This window comes from Leptidea sinapis, chromosome 28, assembly GCF_905404315.1.
Source record: "Leptidea sinapis chromosome 28, ilLepSina1.1, whole genome shotgun sequence".
NCBI classification, from domain to species: Eukaryota; Metazoa; Arthropoda; class Insecta; order Lepidoptera; family Pieridae; genus Leptidea; species Leptidea sinapis.
The window spans coordinates 8,927,226-8,948,761 of NC_066292.1; the positions used below are offsets into that span (position 1 = coordinate 8,927,226).

Genomic DNA, 21,536 nt, shown 5'->3' on the forward strand with positions numbered 1-21,536 from the left:
TAGAGTTTGACTATTTTATATAACATTTACAATCTCTGTAATAATAATAATCTTTGTAAACGTTTTGACTTGTTGAGTAAGATATAAAAAAAGTAAATACGACTAAGTAACCCAAAAAAACTTGTGGTTGTAAAAGTTAGATACATTATATACATAAAGTGTAAAAAAATTAATTATTATGTGAAGTATTGTAACATTGTGTGAATGCATAATGAAAGAGTGAGTGTTTTTATTATTAACATTAAATATATAAAAACAATAGGCACTGTACAGAAAACGCGGGCGTTTTTAGTTTTGTCAACTTTTCTTATCCATCTGCATCTTAAAGCAATTATTATTATTAGTATGTAGTCATCTTTAGTCCTACAACAACGTGTTTTTAAAGTAATTTTATTACATATAAGGTTCATTTCAAAATACAAAGTAATATTGTATTATAAAGTAAAATCAGTTTATACGAACCAAGGTGATAGGCCAATTTAATGGTAAGTTATAAGAATATTTACTTTATCGTTTATAATCAAAATAGCTGTGGATAGTGTTATAACACAGTGTCTTAAGTGCGAAAAATCGTTTATTGTAACATAAATTATTGTCCATTTTGGCCTCATAAAATATTTCCTAATTCATTGTTCATAAGTCCAGATCAGATCTGTTGGTATTTGTTTATTTTATTTATTTATTTAATTACTGTGCAATTGGCATGGTAGTGACAGTTACACTAATTAGACGAAACACAAATCAGGAAAATATACAACCAAAAAAAAGGAATATTGAAGAATAATTAAATGATTCAAGAACATTAAAGTGCTTCAAACCGCCGTCGATGAACTAGGCAACTGGCTCAGAAAATGGCGGATTAAAATGAACCCCACCAAGAGTGCAGCAGTACACTTCGGTGACGCGAATAGCATTCGAGCTAAAAAACAACCGACCGACATAATTAAATTGTATGAAACACCAATACCGTGGGTGAAGGATTACAAATACTTAGGAGTCACGTTCAACAGCAATACGAACTTCAAGAAACATATTGATACGGTATGCAACAGAGCCCAATTTGTGCTCAGTCGCCTTTATCCACTTATGTGTGGGCGAAGCAAACTTCAGCTCAAACACAAAGTGGCGCTGTACAATACTATCGTACGGCCCAATACTGTCATACGCAAGCGTCGTATTCGCGTACACCCGACCGAGGTACCTAAACCGTTTGCAAGTAGTTCAAAATAAATTCACGCGCACGACAACCGGAGCCCCGTGGTTCATCTGAAACGTGGACCTTCACCGCGATCTTGAGCTTCCGACGATAGCTCAAAACTTTAAAGAGATATCTCGACGTCTCTTTGACAAGGCGCCTAACCATCCCAACATCTTGGTTAGGAAGGCATGTGAGTACACCCCGCTTCAACATAGTCTCAACCCACTAAGACGTCCCTGGCACGTCACGGTACACTATGAGGACGACATCACCATCGCGAACGCGACACCCATACAAACACCGACACAGACGCGCACACACCGCCTTCGTAGGCGTAGGCGCGGTCAAACGCAAACCACTGGCACTCGTCATTCTGACGATGGCCAGCGGCCCGCAACCTAGATACACCACACATTCTCCTGATACCCGACGAGACGTTAGTCCTCATCCTGTTATCGTTTCACTCCACTTACACTCACACACGGACTGACTGACGGACTGACATACACCACTTACACAATCACAAACACACTCTACAAACAGACGGAAACACAAACATACATGCACACAAACATTTACACTACTTACATACATACATACATTCATAAACACATACATACACACTTACATTACACAAACCATCACCACACTCTTTCACCTTCATTTTCATTCTCTCTCCTTCCCACAAGCACACAGCAGGTCTGAGGTTCGAGTCTCCTTAGGTGACGCCCCGCGACTGTTGTTGCGTAGTCTTTGCGGCCTCCACGGCCCACGTCCTATGTCACTGTAAAAGCCTTCAGGGCTAACAGCATAGAGAACTCGAGTCCGACGTATGGGCCTTCAATACGTAAATGTATTTTCCTCCTCTCGAAAAAAAAATGATATGATTTTTGCAGTTTTTGTGCGTAGAAAATACTAAAAATACATTTTTAAAATGCGCTTTATAGCGTCAAATTATAAACCATTAAGCCCTTTTTGTACTTATTAAATAATAGTAATATAAATATATATAGTTCTTTAAATTACAAAATAAAAGCTTTATTTAGGTGTTTTCGTAAAAATAACGAGTTATGAACGCACCTCCATTTTTGTTTGATTTCACAGGACCACAGAGTTCTTTTTTTTTAATTCGTTCTTGCGAACAGGCTATAGCCCGGGCCCTTACTGCCTCCTCCTTCATCAATAAAATATTCCTTTTCTGTATGTTTTCACTATTTTTTTTAAGTTATTACCAACACGATTCACTTTCCTCTAAGGAAGTAGAAACTTTTTACGAATCGCTCACTTTGACACATAAGCTATCCAGTTTAGGTTGAAATATTAACTCATGGTACGAATGATTGAACTAACTACATCAGTTTGCGATACAATTGATATTATTATTTTTGACATTCAATTGACATCATTGCGGTTTAATCAGTTGATTTGACGTCAACCTAAATTAGATAACTCTAATCACGTCGAGGCACGAAATAGCAAAGCAGTAAATTTTATGTTATCAATTGAATCGCAATAAGGGTTCATGGTAGGCCCGCTGGTCACGTGTCCTGACGCGAGTTTAACATTTTATACCCATCCCAAGACAAGTGCTCAACGCAGCTAAAGAAATTATTATCTGTTACAAACAAAATAATAATGAATTTATTATTATTTATTGTCCATATTGTTCTAAATTTAATTCATGGAAATATCTTTACCCAAAATATTTACTTATTGTTTAATACAGTACAGTACTTGTATTTTTTTATGACAATAACGGAAGAGACGAACAGGACGTTCAGCTGATGGTAATTGGTACGCTTTGCCGATTACAATGCGGTGCCGCTTGAAAAATCTAGAAATTCTGAGCGGCACAACAAATGCGGTCGTCTCCTTGAGACATAAGATGTTAAGTCTTATTTGTCCAGTAATTTCACTAGCTACGGCGCCCTTCGGACAAAAACACATTAATGCTTACACATTACTGCTTCACGGCAGATATCGGCGCCGTTGTGGTACCCATAATCTAGCCGGTATCCTGTACAAATGAGCCCATTGGTAGTACACAATAAGACCTTGTGGCTTTTGTTGAACAAAGTACTACCGAAACGTTTTCTTTTAAATAGTAATTCTAAAAGTTGTCAACGCGAGAAAGTTTTTATAAAATGCCGTCCTTCCTTCTTCTAAAATAGCTTCCTTTTTTATGTTATAGGACAATGAAGATTGTTATATTTGCAATAATTCTGACTCTTACTCTTCTGGATACAACTCACAGCGAGGATAGTTGGGCAATCGTTGGTAACCCTCTCGTATTTGTACATCCGTGCAACGATACGAAAAAAATTACCATCTCGTACGAGCCTGGAAGATCTCCGGAAGAAGAGAACCAATACTATGTGTTCTTTGAAATGCAGTTTGTTATCAACACTAAAATAGTTCTAAGATTTGATGCTGAGGCTAGCGTCAAGTTGGTAAGTTTTATATTTTCTCACATTGAATATAATATTTAAATAAATCTAAATCGATTGAAAAACTGTCCCCAGGAATAAGAATATACTCCAACTTATCCCAACTTAAGAGCTTAAGTAGATAGATATTTTAGGCTACTTTTGTTACGTAAAAACTTTGACACCCTCTAAAGTATGGTAGATTACATACATTTGCTCAGCTTCTCTCCTTCCCACAAGCACACAGCCGGTCCGAGGTTCAAGTCTCCTAAGGAGAGGCCCCGCGACTGTTGTTGCGTAGTTTTTGCGGCCTCCATCGCCCACGTCCTATGCCGCTGTAAAAGCCTTCAGGGCTAACAGCATAGAGGAGGTTTTTAGTCGGCATGGGGTGTCCGCTTGGGCGGACACTCGAGTCAGACACATTTCGCCCCGATTCGGGCCGTGAATACGTAAACATATTTTCCTCCTCTCGAAAAAAAAAAAATATTTGAAACTAACAATTGCCAACTGCAATTACATTGGATGAGATACCCAGACGTATAGACATTTTATACCATAAAGACGTAAAACTGTAACTTAAAGTGACTGTTTTACGTTATTGTAAAGTGACTTATAAAACAGTCATGGAATATTGTTGGAAAGCGTTTAAAAATTCAATCTTATAATTTGTGAGGTATTTTCATTATCTATATTCTTAGGTGGTTAGTTGGGTTGGTATTTACAAACAATTTTTATATTTTTCGTCCATTAATGAAATATATATTACAGTCTATACTAAAATATAATATTTAAAAACCTTTAATTTTTGTAAGTTTTATTTTTAATTGTTCAGGAATATCCCTGTTAAGGCAACTCTTTTAATAAAATAATTTTATTTATTAATGTACTAGTTTCAAAGCATATTTGTTATAAAATGGCATGCATAAATATTTTTGTTACACTTTAAAGTATACATCTTAGATCATATCTTTGTCTAAATAGACTATGACAGCTGTGAAAACGTCAAAAAAAAATGAGTTTAGAACGAACCTCTAATTTGAGCAATTTCGCGCACACTAACACAATGTGTCATAAACATCGCGAGTGTCAGACGTAGATTGTCACGCACATTAAACTAATATTCCTGGCCTGTTTTAATCGGTTGTCTAACATCAAGAGACGCCATCTAGATGTATAAATTATCTAAGGTAGTCTGTCTAGGGTACGATTGCACGACTATTTTTACTACGTTCTGTTTTGCTTGTGTTTTTAATCAAAAAACGCTGTGATAATAACTCATGCATTTATTTTATATATTAATATAACCTTAATAAAGATAATATTAACATCATCCAACATTTAGAAATATCCAATTAACATTATCTTATCAATATAACTATAATTTCATTTGAACTTTAACCTGGGAATTGTAAGTATTTTGCTTAATCTACCTATCTTTATACACCTATATAGGAATAAATATATGACATATTTGTATATTATATAGTTTAATTATGAGAAAAAATAATAGAATATTATGTTTTTTTTTGTGTTAGTGTTTTATTTAATTTATGTTTAACTAAAACGTCGGTAAACACAACATAAGCTGAAGTGTAAAGAAACAATGATTAAAGGAACGTAACGCAACTTTATCATAGTTGTCATCTCTTCCGGGTTCGAATCCCGGTAGGTGCAAGCATTTATATGATGAATATGGATGTTTGTTTCTGAGTCATGGATGTTTAAATGTATTTATGTATGTTTATATGAATTTATGTATGTTTAAGTAAGTATATTGTATTAAATATATCATTGTCTTGTAACCCATAACACAGGCTATACATATGCTTAACTTGGGGCAAGATAATTTGTGTAAAAAGTGTATCAATCTATCTGTCATCATATTATAATCTAATTCTTCAATATGAATAAGATCTATCCGTTAGACACACCTTACGGCCGTTTTCAATAACCTATCTATCCTTAGTTTAACTTACTATTGGTAGACAAATTTATCCTTCCATTACTTGTACTGTTTTTATCGGTATCGGAACGTTTCAATAACCTATCGACATACAGCATTGGACTATCGGCCAATAATTACTACCAGAAGGTAGTCATTTATCTCTATCTATAGAAGCTGTTAGTATTTAGCTGTCAATAATCTGAAGCTGTCCCAATATACCCGATAAGTCATTCTTATCGCCTTATATTGGGACGCGTGAATTGAAATTTCCATACAAACTTCTATCGCTGGTAAGCTATACGTCGTCCCATTGACAGACAGCGTGTACGGATAAGGTGAGTTACTGTCGATAAGTTTATTGGGACAGAGTCAAAAATAGTTACGATTTTTATCTCAAGTAAGAGATAGACTGAATATTGGGAACAACCATATAACTATATTGGATATAGCTATGGATAGATAAGATCTTGTCATTAAACGGTGATAGCAATGTATCGGTAATTAGAGATACGTTATTAAAAACGGCCGTTAGACAAGCTTCGACTCGTGTTTAAATATAAGCAATGTCTAAAGATTGTTGAACGCAATTGAACAACAGAAAGACACAGTATTCGTAATAGAACTTCTTTGAAATAAGTGTTCAACACATGTTTAACTGTTTTGTAAAAACACAGTTAATATTTAAAATTATTTATTTATTTTATATTAATATTTAAATATAATATTATATAAATATTGAACAATACTTAATATTTTTAGGTTCACGACTCTTTTGCAAGGATTTCTGCAAAAAATAATGATGATTTTGAAATAAAGTTCTTTAAGCCAAGTAAAGGTTTGAAATTGGAAGTTAAAGGTCCTCAGAATAGTGGAGTTATTCCCTACATAAATTACCTGAATATCAACACCCATCAATACTGTCAAAATTCTTCATTGGTAAGTTATTGACTTTATTACTCAATACAAAATTAACGTATAAAGAAAAAAATAAATGTTCTCTACTTTTTGAAGTTAGTGGAAAATTATAAAAACCTGCAATATTAAAGGTTATAATATATTTATTATGGACCAATTTTGTATAGTATTTAGTAGGAAATAAATTAGCACAGATTACAAAATTTCATAGAGAAAATAAAATTTTTAGTCTTGTTATAAATTCTTGTATTGATTTTTTTTTATTGTATTTTTTTTGTATCGATATCAATTGTATTTTTGATTTTTTGAATTTTATTAAAATAAACCTTTCAGATTTGTTACTACTACATAGAAATGACTGTACAATATTGTATATTTTATTGAAAAGAGCGCAAAAAAAAAGGAATGCTGGGAAAGTTTCTTGCGCCGCTTTCTCTCTCTCAGAACGCCATTTGTTTCCGAAGCGGTAGTAGTATCTAGTAGTATTAGAAATGACATCAAAAAGAATTCTAAAGGAATCAATTTTGAGAAAATAAATGCCTTTTATGCCTTTTTACTTTTAATGTTTAAGTTATTGTATGTGCTTATTATTCATTTTGATTATAGTTTTAAATACATTTATAAATTAATACATAAATACATGTAGGAAACTTAATGCTATTTTAATGCCTTGCGTTTCTTTGTTGCAATATTGTTACGAATTTAGACTCGAAAGAAAAAAAAATCAGTAAATTTTAAATTTCAAAATTTATTTGAGTATATTAAAAATAAACAAATAAAAGAAATCAAGAATTAATAAGAAAGAATAAGATTATTGATTTTATTTATATTTTGTGTTGACTCACAATCGCAAAACTTGTCAACAAACGCATCAACAAAAATTGTCTGAAGCCAAACTCTGCCTACGCGTCTAATAGGCAGAGTTTTTGTTCAGTTGTGTTATAACTCCACGCAATGACACAGCATATCCAAACTTAAAAAGGATGTAGTGACGTATTTCAGGTAAGTTCCCCTTTAAATTAACTACATTGTGTAACTAATTTGACGTTTTAAATTATTTTGTTAAGAAATTACATTTCAATTGGTTTCAAAAAATGTTCTTGCCTCGTGTTCGCGTGATGAGTAATGAGCGTATTATTTTATAAACTATCGACTTTAATACTACCACGAAATAAAGTATTAATTTGAAGCAATGTTTCAATTTTATGTATACGTTTATACGTAGGTCACACTAAAAGTTTTGCGTAACTTAAAAAAAACAACATGTTATAACCAAAATGAAGTCGAGCGGCACAGTCTTGCGGAGAGAGAGAACTTTTAAATTAAAATCATAAAAATCATCACTCTTAAATCTTTTCGACTTAATTCCATTTTCGTTGCGTACGTAAAACTTTGATGTGTGATAAAAAACAATTGACAAATGATTTCCCGCCAATTGTTTTTTTTTTATTACTAAGATGGTTGCAACGTTTCAAAAATATAACATTCGAAATTCAAATAGTTCCGATTAGCTAGAAGTGCATGACTTTTAGTGTGCCCCATGTACAACGATGCTCAGATATATTTTGACGATCTTTTAATAGGCGATCGGGATTCTAGTTGTTTATTGTACGACAATGATATTTTGTGAAAGTGCTTATGCAACGGCAGGCAGACTCCACAGTGCGGTTCTCAAGGAGCTTTCTTCCACGTACTACAACGCTGTGGAATGAGCTTCCTTCTGCGGTGTTTCCGGGACGATACGACGTGGGTACCTTCAAAATAAACGCGTACACCTTCGGAGACCGGCAACGCTCCTGTGATTCATCTGGTGTTGCAAGAGATTGTGGGCGGCGTTGATCACTTAACACCAGGTACGCTCGTTTGTCCGCCTATTCCATAAAAAAAAATTGAAGTATCTTTATAAAAATAAATTGATACTCTGAAAATAAACTATACTTAAGTTTGACGAATTTTTCGAGGAACGAAATTTCGTAATAAAACTGCAGGTTGATAACACATTTTAAAACATCCAAATAGATTTTCAACGCTACGCTAACCGCTTGAAAAATAAAAATTTTCAAAGCAACTATTAGCTAGTTAGAATTTTATCACGTTTTATTGTTTTGAAGCAAATTGGATTTTTTTAATATTCCAATAATAATGTAATTATGTCATACTAGTTGATCACCCAAGTTAATTTTAATACGTGACTTAAATAATATATATCTAACGCCTTGATTTGTAATTTGCTCTACGTTCACTCTGTTTTATGTAATTTCGGAAAATCAAATACTTATATCACTATTGTTTTCTTATATGTAATCAGTGGGAGGTAGAATGCTGGCTATATTATGGGTACCACAACGGCACCTATTTCTGCCGTGAAGCAGTAATGTGTAAGCATTACTGTGTCTCGGTCCGAAGAGCGCCGTAACTAGAGAAATAACGGGGCAAATGAGACTTGACATCTTATGTCTCTAGGTGGCAAGCGCAGAATTTTATGGTATTTCAAGGATCCTGAGCGGCATAAAATCAATATGTTTATAAAACATGAGTTCTTGATCGTGAATCACTCCTAAATCTCTTTCTCTATCTAAATCTCTCTCTCAGGACTCCTTTCAAGGTCTTGGTTTTCAAAGTAGTAGTTATAATTTAGTATTTGTTTTTTACGACAAAATGGGACAACTGTGCATTTAATGGGATTTAAATCTAATTTATTTTGAATACAAAAGGAGTCTAAGCCCTGTGGGACTCCACTTGGTATTACAACCCAACTAGATATATAGTTGCTTATAACAACCGCTTGAGATCGATTATCTATATACGAAGAAAATCTTCATAGTAAATTTCCTCTAACGCCCATTTTATATAATTTTTTCAAGAAAATCTTGTGGTCTATTCGGTCAAAACATTAACTTTAATCAGTGTATATTACGTCTACCTGGAAGAAGCACCAAATTAGTCAATCATAATGCCCTACAAGGCATAAAAGGCATTTGTTTTCATAAAAATGGATTTCTTTAGAATTTAGAATTTTTGATGTCATTTCTAATATACTAGACACTACTACTGCTTCGGAAACAAATGGCGCTCTGAGAGTCAAAAACATCCAAACAGTTTTGTGTCTAAGCTGGCATGGAGCTCCGGCATTGCGAGATATCTTTCCAGTGTCATTAAAGTCGGATTCGAGACAAAGATATTCTCTTTAACTGTAATTATAGCCTCGCGTATCATTTTCTGTGTGGTAGTAGGGACATCTGGCTGAAGTTACTAATGTCTACTTTCAACAACTTGCGTGTTCCGGGCATGAAAACTACTCTCCAATAACGATGACTGGCATAAACTAGGAGAATTGTGATTTTATGAACCTTTGTGGAGGCAGTGTTGTACTTCCTCTTTATAAGTTTGCGTTGATAATTCCTATTAGCATATAATCGGTTGGAGATCACTGTAATAATGTGGAAGATAGATAAAAAACATTGCGGGACTTGGCCATTTCTACACTTCGGTTTTCCGTGCCAGTGCTAATCCGGTCGAGAATAGCTGGTAACATTCGGTAGCACGACATTTCACGTCAGCAATCCTGTAGTCACCAACCACCTGTAATCCAGGAGCCTGAGATGCCCCTGATTAATTTACAGCTTAGGTAAAGCATTTCAATTAATTTGACAACGTTACCACGTCAGCACCTTGGTAAATAGTTTTCTGACCGACAATGAGGTTCCTCATAAGGTATGTGTTAATTAATAAAATACAAATGAATGAAAATATTTTTGACAAATCTAAAACGTGATAACATGCTTCCTCTTAAGTCCCATAGTCAGCGACCACGTCTGCGTTCCGTATGTCATCAGTGGCAACACACATTCGTTAAAACTTTCGTCTTCAGACACTGTCGTATTTGGGACGAGAAGAATTTTTGGAGCTTCCCGAACGCTGCCCATCCGAGTTTAATTCGAAGAGTCACCTCTTTCCTGAAATTAGACCTGCCCAATTGGACTATTTGTCCAAGTTAGACGTAGTCTTCAACAAATTCGAGAGTACAGTTCCCAACTTGTTACGGAGTAGACCAACTCCACCCAAATTTCTTTTAAATTTATATAATTTCTTATTACTGCGTAACCGACAACAAAGTCACAATTTTTTTTAATGCATGTCTGAATTTGTAAGTATTTTGTAGTTTCTTGTAAACAATATAAATAATTAAATTCTCTAGAAGACATCTTATTAAACTGCGTTGTGTTGTATTATATAGGTAACAACTAATATTTTAAACTCTAGGGATATTTGGATGATTTTATCCAAGGAAAAAAGGATCACGCGGAAACTCATAGAAAAAACCTTGACTTGAAATGTGGAAGACGTAAGATTGAGTATACAGAGCTGATTGTGAACGGGCTGCCAACACGTGCAGGAGAATGGCCGTGGCACGTGGCTATATACAGATACCAGCAGAACGAACTTAAATATATATGTGGTGGTACTCTGTTATCAAAGAGTTATGTATTAACAGGTAAATTTTTATGTTTCATTTTAGAGCACATATCTATAACTCTTTATCACTAAGTATTTGGATAGGATGCCGGCTAGATTATGGGTACCACAACGGCGCCCATTTCAGCCGTGAAGCAGTAATGTTTAAACATTAATGTGTTTCGGTCTGAAGGGCGCCGTAGCTAGTTAAATCACTGGGCAAATGACACTTTATATTACGGTGACGAGCGCAATTCTAGTGTCACTCAGAAATTTTGGATTATTCAAGAATCCTGAGCGGCACTGCATTGTAGTGGACAGGGCTTATCAATTACCATCAGTTGAACGTCCTGCTCGTCTGATCCTTCTTAAAAACATTAAGCCCCGTCAGGGTAGAACTTCCCAATTCTTTTCTACGAAATATTTCATTTTTAAAAGTTTTACGGTGTTATTACTAATACATTTTCGAGATATACATACATATATATGGAGATCTCTCTGAATGAAATAAATAAATAAAATTTCAACAAATAATTAAAACATTGCTTAGACTCGTGTTTTGTTAAATTGTGTCTAATTCCTCAAGTGACGTGTAAAGATTAACGCTAAACAACAGGAAGAAACGGATTTGTAATAGAACTTTTTTAAAACAAGTTAACTTTTTGTAATAATACGTTTATTTTTTTCTATATGTAGAGTAAACAAACAGTATAAAAATAATAAATGGGCAATAGGTGGTAATATAACCTAAATATACCATAACCATAATAATCAACGCACTTTCAGACAAATTGAGCTGACAGTGTTGTCTGATTTTCAAAACATTGGACATTCAAAAAAAAAATTGAAATTATAATAATTTCATTATGAATAGTGTTACTCATAATATTATTGAAGCAAATACTTCTCAAATAAGGCTTGGAAGCATTTTCAAACAAATTACATGACTAATAATGCGAAAATAACAAAAATATCTTGGATGATTTAATACCGTAAGAAACATGCTATCGGTACTATGCTCGAGGCATTTTTCTTTATTCATTGTATCGAAAATATCAGAGTTTGCTGTAATAATCATATAAATATTATATTTATATAGAAAACTCACTGAGAAAAAAATTAACTGTATTAAACAGAAACGTTAAAATTATAAAGATTCATACTACAAGACTATGGATGAAAGCATTTATCTGCAGGGATCTGCGATGTAAGAATAGAAAAATTAAAAAAAAATCAAGTGAACAGTTTAAAACCATTTTGTAGCCTTTGAATGACATTGTCCTAAGTGTGTTTATTCTTCTCAGAGAGTTGGTGAACGTCTAGTAAAATCCGGCACCATGCCACATTGCTTGCCCAAGGTAGAAATTATTTGTTTTTTTATTAGCTTTCAGTGCCTTCCACTTATTTTGAACACGAGACGCGCTATGCTCATTGGCTATTTTAAAACGCCCGAGATGAACTATTAGTTATGCGAGACCAAACACTCAGATAAGCCAGTTCTTTCAGATTTTAAAGCGAAATCCATGAAACACGCTGTTTGCTTGAATATTGTGTAGTTACATAAATTGCGTTTATTAAAAAGTATAAATGTAATCAATGAGGTATTATTTTATTGCGGCAAACTTATTGATAATATAATATGAGCTGAGTTTCTTGCACCCATTGTTCTCAGGTCTGATGCATACATTTTCATATGGGTCGTGTTTGAATTTCAATAAGTAATATCATATCCTATTTAGAGTGATCCACAATATTTCTAGATGTGGCGCAGGCTTTTGATACAGTTTGGCATGAAGGGCTTATAAACAAGCTAAGAATGGCTTTACTAAATTTGCATTTGCAGATATTCTTGAATCTTATTTTACCAATAGATATTTATGGACTTTATAAGAGGATATCTGTACAGAAATTAAGGAGATAAAGCTGGAGTGCCTCAGGGAAGTGTATTAGGTCCGGTTCTGTACGCACTATACATAAATGACATTCTCCAAATAGAAAATAACGCTGTTATGACCTTTGCTGATGATACTATTCTACTTGGCGTGGGTAATAATAATAACAATAACCATAAGGAGGCAGCAAAGACAATTCAAATAGCAGTAAACACAATAGTTAAATAGACTAAAAAATGGAGAATGAAACTAAATGAAAGTAAATCTATTCACGTAAATTTTAGTTATATAAAAACAGATTAAGAACCAATTTACGTAACAGTTTACATAAGAAAATAGTCCCATACGAAAATACAGCAAAATATCAGCATTACACTTGACAGTTAGCTCCGCTGGAAGGCTCACGACAAGAAAAAAACAGACCGATTAGAACTTCTTTTTATAAATTTGTAATGGCTTCTATGCAGGCACTACAAGATGTCAGTACAAAATAAAGTTTTATTATACAAAGAAGTCGTTATGCCTGTATGGGATTTGGGATCCAGCTGTGGGGCTGCAACAAGAAAGTAATATTAATAGTAATAATTTGTTATAGCTGCACACTGTGCTACAATACGTGGAGAGCCTGTTGTACCAGACATTCTTAGCGTGGTCCTGGGAAAGTACAATCTGATTGGCGGTGACACGGACTCGCAGGAGAGAGCGGTACGTGAAATATTTTTGTAAATCGTGACGATCCTCCACAGTGCGGTCTTCAAGACCTTGTTGCCTGGTCGATATGACCTGAGTACTAAAAAAATTAATATGCCTGACAAAAGACTGCTCTCCTGTTATTCCTCTTGACTGTGGGAACAAACATAAACTTGTTATGCCTACTACTCCGTTAAGTCGACTAAGTAAGTCTTTTATTGGGCGATGTATATGCTTCTACAGTATGATCCCAGAAAATGTACAAAACAAATGTGCTACGAAAATTTAAAAGAATTATTAAATAACGTTTGTGTGGGAAAGGTTACTATAGCACAAACGATTTTCTTAACGATACCACAGACTAGGAAAGAAGCAAAAACCCTCAGGCTATTTAATTATAAATTTTTACTGTACGATATTACATTGTAATCCATATTATTATAAGAAAAAATAATATTAGTAGGATAAAACCCATTGGGAATGGAAGAGAATATAACAAAAATGAAAGGAAAAATAAATTACGGAAGATCTGAGGTCGGGAAGTGGAAAAAGGAAGGTATAATAGGGAAAAAACGGTTTATCTCGATTCCCGGCAAAACTACAAGTACTATCGAAAAAGGTAAAATGGCAAAGTTGTAGATAATAAAAAGATCTACAACTTTTATTTTCACATTTTTTCACAGAAACTCAAAATTTATGTTAAACATTAAAAAAAAAACAAGTTAATGGTTTTTTTTATCTTTTACAAAAAGAAAATACCGAAATTTGGTAAAAAATTACCGGTTTTATGTCCGAAATACACTGTAACTTATTTGAATTGAAATATTTATTTTTTACCTTATTTTGAACTGAAATATCGAAAAATAACCATTGTTTTCAATCGAATTCACCTGTCAAAATATCAGTTTTTTTAAAAGTTGGTGTGCTTTCTATTCGTTGAAATCTCTACTTTCCTTTTTATGTCCCAAATACACTGTAATTTATTTGAATTGAAATATATATTTTTCCACCTTATTTTTAACTCAAATATCAAAAAAGAACCTTTATTTTCAATCGAATTAACCCTTCAAAATATCAGTTTTATTCAAAAGTTGGTGTCCGTTCTGTTCGTTGAAAACTCCACTTTCCTTTGATTTTTGTTATATTCTCTTCTTTTTATAATAAGTTTCATGCTACTATTATTTATTTCCCTTTTTACCACTTTCAAAGGCTTCAGCACTGGTTTATCTTAGTCAGGCTTAACTTGAAATGTATCCCAAAGTCCATCCCAACACATCCATACATTTCTTCGCGCTACACTGGAATATCTTCTTGACCATCTGGATGTGTTAAGTTCGTCTACACTTCGTTATAAAATTAACTTTCTTCCACGTACAGCCATATGAAATTAGCTTCTTTGCGCGGTGTCTCCAGTACGATATGATGGGTTATTATTATTCTTCTAGTGTTGTAGAAGAATGTGCGCAACTCTGATCACTTAACATCGGGTGAACCATACGCTCGTTTGTCCCGCTCTTTCATAAATACTAACAGGATCATCAGCCACCACAAGTAGCGTTCGTTATCGGAGATGTCGCAGGGAATAGACATCACCTCAATGGTTAAAAACTAACAGGACTATTAACCACCACAAGTAGTGTCCGTTCTCGGAGATGACGCAGGAAATAGCCATTGCCTCAATGGATTAAAACTATCAGGAACATCAGCCAACACAAGTAGCGTCCATTCTCGGATATGACGCAGGGACTAGCCATTGCCTCAATGGACTGTATCTTAGGAATAGGAACGATTCGCCACACAGTGCCACCACAAACAATGATGATTGAACTAGTATGATGACACCTGCCACAAGAACTCAACCAAATAAAAAGAAGTAATTTAGACATATAAATGCAATTATGACTAAATACATCAACTTAAAAATTTAGATATTTGAAGCTGCATATAATAAAGTAACATTAGGTAAATTTAATTTAATGCACTTTGCTAATATTCAATTAAGAAGCAAGTTTACCTTCAAACCCGTGTACAAATCTTGTAAGAGAATCGTTAAAGTTTATTTGACAACAACCCGCCCCTTTAACACCATCCAAAATTATTTTCTGACCCTTAGCCTCCCCGTCAGCTCTTTTTTTATTAGCTAACTCATGTCATTACAACTTGGATATTCTTAAAGAACATCGTGAAAAGTTTTCTCATCTTCGTCTTATTTAATAACTGTCAAAATAACAAACATATGAAAAGTTCTATGCAAAAAAACTTTAACACGTAACTGGTATCGTGGGGGCCATGCGGACGCCAAAACATCCATACCTGGGACCCAGTAAGTGATATAGCGCTGAACGTCCGGCTCTCGCCCCGAACAGCGACGTAATGAGAATACTTAAAATGGTGGTTGCTCACGATGCTTAGTTTATTAGAAAACCAAGGAAACGTCATGCGTGGGGGCTGCGTGGCCCCCACGATCCCTGTTAAGGGTTAAAAATAATCACAACTACTTCCAGATACATTCAATAAAAGTTCACGAAGAATATACACAGAAATTCCTGATGAATGACATCGCTCTGCTGAAAATGAAATCACAAGTCCAGTTCAATGATTATATACAACCGGCTTGCTTGTGGCATAGATCGGCGTATGATAAACTACCGACAGACAGAGTATATGGCACGGTAAGATAACAATTGTACTATTTATATAAATAAAACAGTTTATATACATTTCTTTTTCAAACCATATACTTATTTGAGATATACCGTGTACCAGATCTCGAAATATGAATATAACATCAACAAAACTAAAAATAAAATAAAAATTACAAAAAACAACCGACTTCAAAAACACTACTCTCAAACAATAGATATAATATGCACTTAAAAGTATAAAAATAATTGCGTCTTTTTATACAATCTAATTCTATTAAAGATTATTGTTGGGTGAACCGACCCAGACGAAAGTTCTGAGGTAACAAACGAAAATAGTACCAACGAATTGAGAACCTCCTCCTTTTTTGAATTCGGTTAGTGACATACAATTATTCTAGGTTACAACAGAAAAGCAGCTATATCAGGTGATTTGAATGATTCAGATACCATTTTAAAATGCGCGATATTAAAATGTCGTCGATTATATTTTTGCTTCACATAACATTCAAAACCGTAAGGTACCTGCTACTGCTAAATCACATTGTTAGTTTCTATAACGGATTTTTATAGACCCATATCAATCAAAACTTTGTATTGAAATTTTGTATGCGTATGATATTTCTTTTTTATTAAAGTACTATTCATTCGCCTTAGTATCCTGTCCTAACAAAAAATACTACTGTATGTAGATATCTATTCATTTTGCTGCCAACTGTTACGTGTCAGAAAAGAAGATTAAATACGGTAAGTGCAAGAGACATCGCAATGGCCTACTCCAAGTTAAACGCCATATCAATGCCATAGAAAAGTGACGGTAACAATTTGGCAGTCACGTGACGTAACTGTGTAAGTGTACCACACAGATAATTTTGCGTAGCTTTTTTTCTTCTTTTTCTTTTCTATTTAAGTAGTTGTAAGTTGTTGTTGCAGAAATTTATAGACACAGTGGATAAATACTTCCGTTATAAATATATATTGTAAATAACAAAAAAATATTTGAAATTCTAAGCACTAAACGGTAATTTTCAGCATCAATTTGTTTGCCACTTATCTTCTAAGGTTGAGGATAAGTGGTATTACTTGTAACACAGAAATCTCAGCATTATATTTAATGCATTTAAATGTGTTCATAAGACCTCTAGCCGCTAGTTATAAATTCTTAAAACCTTCGTCTATCTTTCTCGGCTTATCCCCAACACTTTTGGATTAATTTGAATAGAACTGTAACTGGCACTATATTACTATTCAATTACTAGCTCGAACTTCAGAAAGTCAAAGAACAAATACAAAGAATGGAAACTGAAAATAAACTTTAACGGCCTTATACATAAACTTGGCATAAAGCTATACCTTAGATAAAAAAAGACAAACCAATATTAAGCAAAATGTTAACAATTGGACATTTCCTTATGATTGGTTTATTCGGACGCATATCGTTTCCCGCATTTATTTGCAAGGCTGCTTGACATTCGGAAAACTTCAGAATTATCATTGTATTGACAGTGTTGCCAGTGATATAGTCCACATTTTCAAATACTTGGCTTATTCTCAGGTATAACTTTTACCAAGTTTATTTATAAGGCTGTTAATGTTTTTAATGATGATAACATTCGTAAAGTGGTAGGTATTTCATATACTTTATACTTGTGTATATTTCAGGTTGTAGGTTGGGGGATAGATATTACTGATCAATTATCACCTCAACTTAAAAAAGCGACGATGCCTACAATATCAGAGAGCAACTGCATTAAGAAGAATCCCTTATTCTACAGCAGCGTTTTAAGTGATCGCAAATTTTGTGCTGGATTAGATGATGGTAAGATTATTGTGCTTGTTGGATTATCGCCCATAATTATTATGTTTTAAGAAAAATAATCACCATGAGGCGATACTTTTACGGTATTATCAGACTACATGAACATGTCAACTTTCAATCTGGTTATGCGGTAAATTGTGGGTGACGGTGAACTTTTACTATTAGATGACCACGTACCAGCTTCCAGTTGAGAAATTTTTTGATTATTTACTTCTGGCCATAAGTTCTGTTAGAAACAAAAATACATTTATTTTTTAATGTGTAGGTGTGTAGTATTAACAAAACTTATTTGGTTTTATTCAAGAGAAGTCTCAGCAATATAATATAGAAAGAATATTATACATTTGAAATACTACTACTAGCCTTCCGAGATCGGCAAGGGCCCTTGCGCCGCGGTTATCCATAGTTCGACGTGAATTTGGCGCACGCGGCGGCCTGTCAAAGCGGATTATTTTACGTGTATTGATAGATTGCTTATAATTATGATGATTTGAGTAAATGTATAAGAAAGCTATTGAAACAAGCTATAAGACCATGAATAATAAACCATCTTATAAACCAAATGAGGGTCAAAACTCGGTCAGGGCGTAGTGTGCCATACGACAATTCCAATTTCGCCGATTTCGGAAGGCTAGACTGCCTTTCGATTTAACCCAGGCCTTTAAGCCGAGGGCCAGAGTTCAGCCCTTATAAAGTTTGAAAGTTGACTTCTTTCGTGCCTTGTGAGGATGTGCAGAGAGTACTAGGTACGTTTTAATAGCATTTTGCTAATAGGTCTACTCATATGAACTAAAACAGTATTTTGGTACACTTTGGCTGAAGCTTTCACTCCTTTTTTCACAACAATGAAGCTTAAGGCTTACTAAGTTATCCCCCTTAGAAACAAAGATTGACGCAGGTTGATGACCACGTTGTACTTTTCCACCACTTGTTAAGCCTTGGAGCCCTGATAAGGATATTTCTGTACCTTTTACCCTCGTATCAGGGCAGAAAGCATTTTGGTCGAGCCACTCTCTTTAACTGTCAGGATTGATTGATTAGGGCATGTCATGTATATCGAAGATAAGCACCTAGCTTCAGATCTTCTTAGATGACAAACAAAAGATCCCAAGCAGAATACTTGAATCCTTCAATGTTTTTTCTTTTTCTTTTAGGATTTTGGAGATTTCTGGCTTTAACAATTTTAATATCCTTTTTCGTTAAAACAGGACGCTTTTGCCCCGATGAAAATAATAAAATCATTAAAAATAACTTATAAGAATTATATATACACAGGAACATCAGCCTGCAACGGCGACAGTGGGGGCGGCTTCCATGTATTCGTGCCTGATATACCAAAGGATAGCTCTGTAAATGCGACTGGATCCTGGTTTGTTCGTGGAATAGTCTCGATGACTATTGCCAAGCGTAATGATCCGGTTTGTGATCCAAGTCAATACGTTGTATTTACAGATGTTGCGCAGTTCACTGGGTGGATTGGAAAACATGTCACTGATCTTTAGATCTAATCCTTAGGACAATATGAAAATAATGGTAAAATAAACTATTAAAACAATTTGCCTTTATTTTTAAAAAACCTCACACCATGTTTAAAAACTCCTACGTTAGCGTGTTTGGTATAGACTACCAGTGGGAGGCTCCTTTGTACAGGATGCCGGCTAGATTATGGGTACATTGGCGCCTTTTTCTGCCGTGAATCAGTATAGTGTTTCTGATGAAATTACTGTGCAAATGAGACTGAACATCTTATGTCTCAAGGAGACGAGCGCAATTGTAGTTCCGCTCAGGATTTTTGGTTTATTCAAGAATTCTGAAGGGCACTGCATTGTTATGGGCAGGACGCATCAATAACCATCAGCTGAACGTCCTGTTCGTCTCATTCCTTATTATCAAAAAAAAAATTGTAAAAAAGAGACATATTTATGATTTGTTATATATAAAGCTTAATTATTTTGGGCGGTTTAAATAATATTTATTGTTCCAAAATTTAGGGATAGTATGGTAATAAAGGGCCCCTGGAAATAAAGCGTTCAACGCTTATAGTTCAGGAGTTACAGTTAAGCCTTACTACCTGATATTTTACCATTCTTAAATATTGGTATTTTAATTCAACAATACAGTTGTGGCTTCTTGTTGGTCTGGATTTGAAAACTATGAAAAATCACAGAACATAATAATATACTGTCTCTTACTTATAAACGTAGTGTTAAGTTACTCCAAGTTTAAAATTACTTCTCCGTGTCATGTAATATAATCACAAAGGTCTATAAGGACAAAAAGTTTTAAACTTGGAATAAATTAACTGTGCGTTTATAGGTAACACAGATAAATCAAATCAAAATCCATACTTATGAATGTTAAAAAAATATTTTTCATTATAGAACTTACCGCCATGTAAAGGGTTGAGCTAATGAGAAGAAGTGGCAAGACACTCATTGTATACATCTGTGTTTTACCTCAGTTACTGATACGCTTAATACTATTTTTGGAGGACAACCCATATTATATACAATTTGTTGTTTTCATTATATATTTATGTATTAAATACAACTAAACAAATACAAATATTAAAAAAATTCATTACCTTGAAATGGGCAGGGCGTATCATTAACCATCAGCTGAACGTCCTGCTCGTCTCGTCCTTTATTGTCATAAAAAACTGTACATATCAACAAAGGTGAATAAATCACCTTAAAAATAACAATTTAATTTGAAGTACTCGATCAAATAATAATTTTTAATATTATTAGCCTCATTCGGTGTTAATCATTAAAGTTGTCAGAACGGTAAAAAAAATAATTAATATATCCAAACTTTAAGTAAATATTATAATATAGTAATATTATTATACTACTAACTGACCCAGCAAACGTTTTATTGCCGTCTAAAGTAATAAAAAAAATCAATAATTATAATTGGGGTATAAAAAATATTTGACGACCGATTCTCAAATCTACCAAAACCTTAAATCGTACATAAAATTAATCGTTATATGTTAGTTATTATATTCTTTATTTCCATCTTGCTGATCTGTGGATGGAACAGAAAGTTGTATGTATTTTTAATGCTGAATTATAATAATAAAAAAATAAAAATAAATTGTCAAAATAAAATAACTTTCAACTTTTCTTTATTTGTGTCACTGCCCACTGGTCATAAAATGGCGGCTACTTCTAGCGTTTGCGCATGTATGTAGATCTCGTGTTCCATTTTGCATATTTACACTACTAAATCTATCCTTTTTTTTATGGAATAGGAGGACAAACGAGCGTACGGGTCACCTGTTGTTAAGTGATCACCGCCGCCCATACTCTCTTGCAACACCAGAGGAATCACAGGAGCGTTACCGGCCGGTTAAGGAAGGTGTACGCGCTTTTTTTGAAGGTACCCATGTCGTATCGTCCCGGAAACACCGCACAAGGAAGTTCATTCCACAGCTTTGTAGTACGTGGAAGAAAGCTCCTTGTAAACCGCACTGTGGAGGACCGTCACACATCCAGATGGTGAGGATGATATCCTAACTTGTGGCGTGTCGTGCGAAGGTGGAATTCGGC

The 21,536-nt window shown here is 34.2% G+C and overlaps 1 protein-coding gene across 1 annotated transcript; it reads left to right on the forward strand.

The window, feature by feature from the left end:
• The first annotated feature begins 352 nt into the window (after positions 1-352).
• Positions 353-19,537, forward strand: LOC126972979 (chymotrypsin-C-like). Its single transcript, XM_050820089.1, has 8 exons — positions 353-485; positions 3,390-3,648; positions 6,329-6,505; positions 10,748-10,979; positions 13,427-13,536; positions 16,026-16,193; positions 17,826-17,982; positions 19,258-19,537. Exons 2-8 carry the CDS (start codon positions 3,394-3,396, stop codon positions 19,482-19,484), a joined length of 1,326 nt encoding a protein of 441 aa, XP_050676046.1. The 5' UTR covers positions 353-485; positions 3,390-3,393; the 3' UTR covers positions 19,485-19,537.
• Positions 19,538-21,536: the final 1,999 nt, after the last annotated feature.